The following is a 4,115-nucleotide window of genomic DNA, read 5'->3' on the forward strand; positions in this document are numbered from 1 at the left end:
AGAGAACATGGATTAGCAACGGAATTTGTCGGTAATCCCCATCTAATATATATGTCGCTGAAATGCTCCTAGCTAATTGAATTTTCTATAATCCATCGGTAATCCCTAGCTAAATGTAATAAGCATAAAATTTTTATTGTTTAGCTATAAAATTGTGTCCGTATCTAATTCCTTTTTTTCTAATAGTGTGGTCATGGATATGTGAGTTATAAATGCAATGTCCTTTTGCCTTAAAAGTTATACCTAACATTTCTTCTTATTGTACGTTACAGAAAAAGATATATATCACATATGAAATGAGTTAAGCCATTAAACAACAAAATGTTGCTCTTTCTCCTCTTTGTAGCCCTTCTATCATTCTTATTTTTCTTCTCTCTAAACCCAAAAAGAGTGCCACAAACAATTTGCCACCAGGTCCTATAGGTCATCCATTCTTTGGAAATTTGCATCAATTAGATAATTTAACCCCTCATATATATTTTTGGAAACTTTCCAATAAATATGGAAAAATCTTCTCATTGAAACTTGGTTCTACTCCAGTGATTGTAGTTTCTTCAGCAAAAATAGCAAAAGAAGTATTGAAGACACAAGATTTAGTATTTTGTAGTAGACCTTCTCTTCTTGGCAACAAAAATTGTCTTACAATGGTCATGATATCGGATTTGCACCTTACACAGACCGTTGGAGGGAAGTGAGAAAAATATGTGTTCTTCACCTATTTAATCTCAAGAAAGTGCAATCTTTTTGTCCAATTCGTGAGGATGAAGTCTCAAAAATGATTAAGAGAATATCTCAACAAGCTGCTAATTCTCAACTCACCAATTTGAGCAATTTAATGATTTCGCTTACTAGTACAATTATTTGTAGAGTTGCTTTTGGTGTTAGGTTTGATGAAGAAGGACATGAAAGGAAGAGATTTGATTATCTTTTACTCGAAGCTCAAGCCATGACCACTAGCTTTTTTGTGTCTGATTGTTTGCCCTTATTAAGTTGGATTGATAAACTTACTGGATTAACAGATCGACTTGACAAAATCTTTAAGGATTTGGATGAGTTTTATGAAGAACTGATTGAGAAACATCACAATCCCAATAGACCAAAATCCATGGAAGGGGATATTCTTGATCTTTTGCTTCAATTGAGGAAAGAGAAGTCCACTCCAATTGATCTCACTTTGGATGATATCAATGGAATTCTCATGGTAATTCTCCCTCTCATGGTACACACACATATAATTATTGTATGCCTGGAAGTATATATAGGTGAAAAAATGAACGAGTTAGATCAAATATGGATGGGCCAACATGGATCATTGATCCAACCCTTTTAAAATTTTGCTTAATTTATTTAAACTTAATCAGCTAGATTACTATAAGGTTGTTTGATTTTGTCACATCTAATATGTAGCACAAATGTGCCTATTATCATGAGTTGACCATGTGTATCTTCTTCCATGTCAATTTTTTTATTTGTAGAATGTGTTCGTTGCTGGAATAGACACTAGTGCAGCTGCAGTAGTATGGGCAATGACAGCCTTGATAAAAAATCCAAAAGTAATGAAGAAAGTCCAAAGTGAAATCAGAGAAATAATTGGGAAAAAAGGCATTGTGAATGAAGATGATATCCAAAATATGTCCTACTTCAAAGCCGTGATAAAAGAGACATTTAGATTGTATCCATCAGGTCCAGTGTTAGTACCAAGAGAGACAATGCAAAATTCCATACTAGATGGATATGAAATTAAACAGAAAACTATAGTTCATGTCAACATTTGGGCAATTGCAAGGGATCCTGAAATATGGGAAAATCCAGAAGAATTTATACCTGAGAGGTTCTTGAACAGCAAGATCGATTTCAGGGGCCAAAATTTTGAGTTGCTTCCATTTGGATCAGGCAGAAAAGGGTGCCTGGGGATGACACTTGGAGTTGCAGTCATGGAACTTGCATTATCAAATCTTCTTTATGCATTTGATTGGGAATTACCTTGCGAGTTAAGAAAAGAGGACATTGACACAGATGTTAGGCCAGCAACTACCATGCACAAGAAAAATGAGCTTTGCCTTGTACCTAAAAATTACTTTTAAATTATACTCCAACGTGAATTTAGTATGAGTTCTTGAGGTATGTTGAATTCATTGTTGCTTTTAACTCGAATTATGTATACATATTCAACATACTGGAAAATCAATAGTACAATATATCATCTTTTGGAACTTATATTTCAGATTTATATTATATCAAACTTTTGTTCGACCCTTCTCTAAACCTCGCACATAGGGGGAGCTTTAGTGCACTAGGTTGTCCAATATTATTACAACTTTTTTTTAGTTCTCCACTTCTCTGTTTATTTGATATTATTCAATTGACTATAGTAAGGCTGGTGTATTGTATTTATAGTTGTGGAGGATATATGTAACAACCTGAATTTTGGGCTAGAACGTAAACCATCATTTTTACTCGTAGATGTTCCAAAAACCATAAATTCGATGTAAATATAGTGTGTTAATGAATTATGTAGTGTGTGAATCTAGTTGAGCATGAAATGAGATCATAGGGGTCCCTTAACTCAAGGATGAGTTGGAAGCTTTCCTATCATTCAAGTTTTAGTGAGCGTCAAAATATGGATCAATTCAATCAGTTATATATCGCTGTATATAACGAATTAGAGGTACTACTATATATCAAATGAAAGCTCTCCGAATTATCTTTCCAACGGTATCAATTTTGCCAAATTCTGATAACCGAGTGAAAAGTTATGCTTTGTGAGGCAGTGAGGGGTCGCAATAGCCCCGCGATGCGAGGTCTGCTTTACCCAAATATGGGTCGTGTCGCGAGGGCTACCTAACCCGACTGGGGGTCACAACACGATGGCAATTCCCACGCTATTTTAGCTCCTTAAGGGTCAAGGGACACTTTGGTCCTTTTCCCTCAACCCCAAACGTCCAAAGGACGATTTATAGCATCCAAAAGGGCATTCTTTGCCCATCTTCTCAAAATTTCTCTCAAGAAACCCTCCTCCATTTCCAAAGAATCAAGAATCCATCCTTTCAGTCCAAGGATTTTCTAGAATTAAATCAAGATTCGGTTTCTCCTCTCCACATTAAGGAACCTAAGGTACGTGGGGTTTTCCTAAAAATCTCATGGGTATAGAAATCATGTTTTAAGAAAAGGGTTTTGGATTTATGAATATAATCATGTTTTAGAAGTTTTGACGGTATTATTTTGGTCTTTAGACCTTCCCCCAAAATTGATTGAAAAATTATATATATATATATATATATATATATATATATATACATACACATATGTATGTGTGTGTGTGTGCGTGTGTTTTTATGAATGTGTTTAAGAATGAAAATTCAATTGAGAGCATGAATTATAATGAACCCCTCTCTTGTTATGATTTTTCCCATCTTCCATATGATATGAATTGTTCTAAATTGCATCTTGAAAACATGATATGAAATGTCTTGATTTATGCTATGACTTGAATTTGATTTCGAAATCAAAAGAAAGGGTTATGTATGTTGATAAATGTTGAATATGCATATAAGAAAGAGTAGCATGGTTTGCCAAAAGAACACCTGACCACCATATGTTTGAATAATCTCAGCATAGTTTTGACTTGTGTTTTCGGAACATTAAATCTTTTCTATTGTTTACATGTTTGGGTGGTCTGAACTATGTTTTAATGAAAGAATTTTACATGATACATTATGGCTCAGAAAAGAGGACTTGCAAGTCTTGGTGTGACGACACCAATTCAAATTATGCCATGGTAATTCAGAATAGAATAGAATGCATGTTTAAAGTCAGAATTTTCAGATGTTGAAACTAGAATAATGCATGATTTAGAACATGATAAAATTGGGCATAAAGAGATGTTAGGTGGTTCCCCGAAGAAGGCACGAGTTTAGATAACTCGTTGCCCGTAACCATGATTTGTCGATCCGGGTATATTATATTACGCTGGCCTAGTGCCGTGTGACGTATCAGAATCAGAAACTCCAACCCTTACGGCACACTCGGGTTGGGGGTTTCCCCGCCGAGTCAATGGCGGATTCCATACCGCGCGTGGAATATCAAAATTGTAAGGGAGTGCCACCTAGCTCAGA

The 4,115-nt window shown here is 35.2% G+C and overlaps 1 protein-coding gene across 1 annotated transcript; it reads left to right on the plus strand.

Annotated features, from left to right (window-relative positions):
* The first annotated feature begins 306 nt into the window (after positions 1-306).
* LOC107864380 (6,7,8-trihydroxycoumarin synthase) lies at positions 307-2,249 on the plus strand. The gene is given in 4 exon segments (XM_016710735.2): positions 307-349; positions 352-618; positions 621-1,201; positions 1,476-2,249. Coding segments are annotated over 4 exon segments (1,485 nt in total). The 5' UTR covers positions 307-321; the 3' UTR covers positions 2,085-2,249.
* Positions 2,250-4,115: the final 1,866 nt, after the last annotated feature.

Source organism: Capsicum annuum, unplaced genomic scaffold (assembly GCF_002878395.1).
Source record: "Capsicum annuum cultivar UCD-10X-F1 unplaced genomic scaffold, UCD10Xv1.1 ctg5004, whole genome shotgun sequence".
Lineage (NCBI taxonomy): Eukaryota > Viridiplantae > Streptophyta > Magnoliopsida > Solanales > Solanaceae > Capsicum > Capsicum annuum.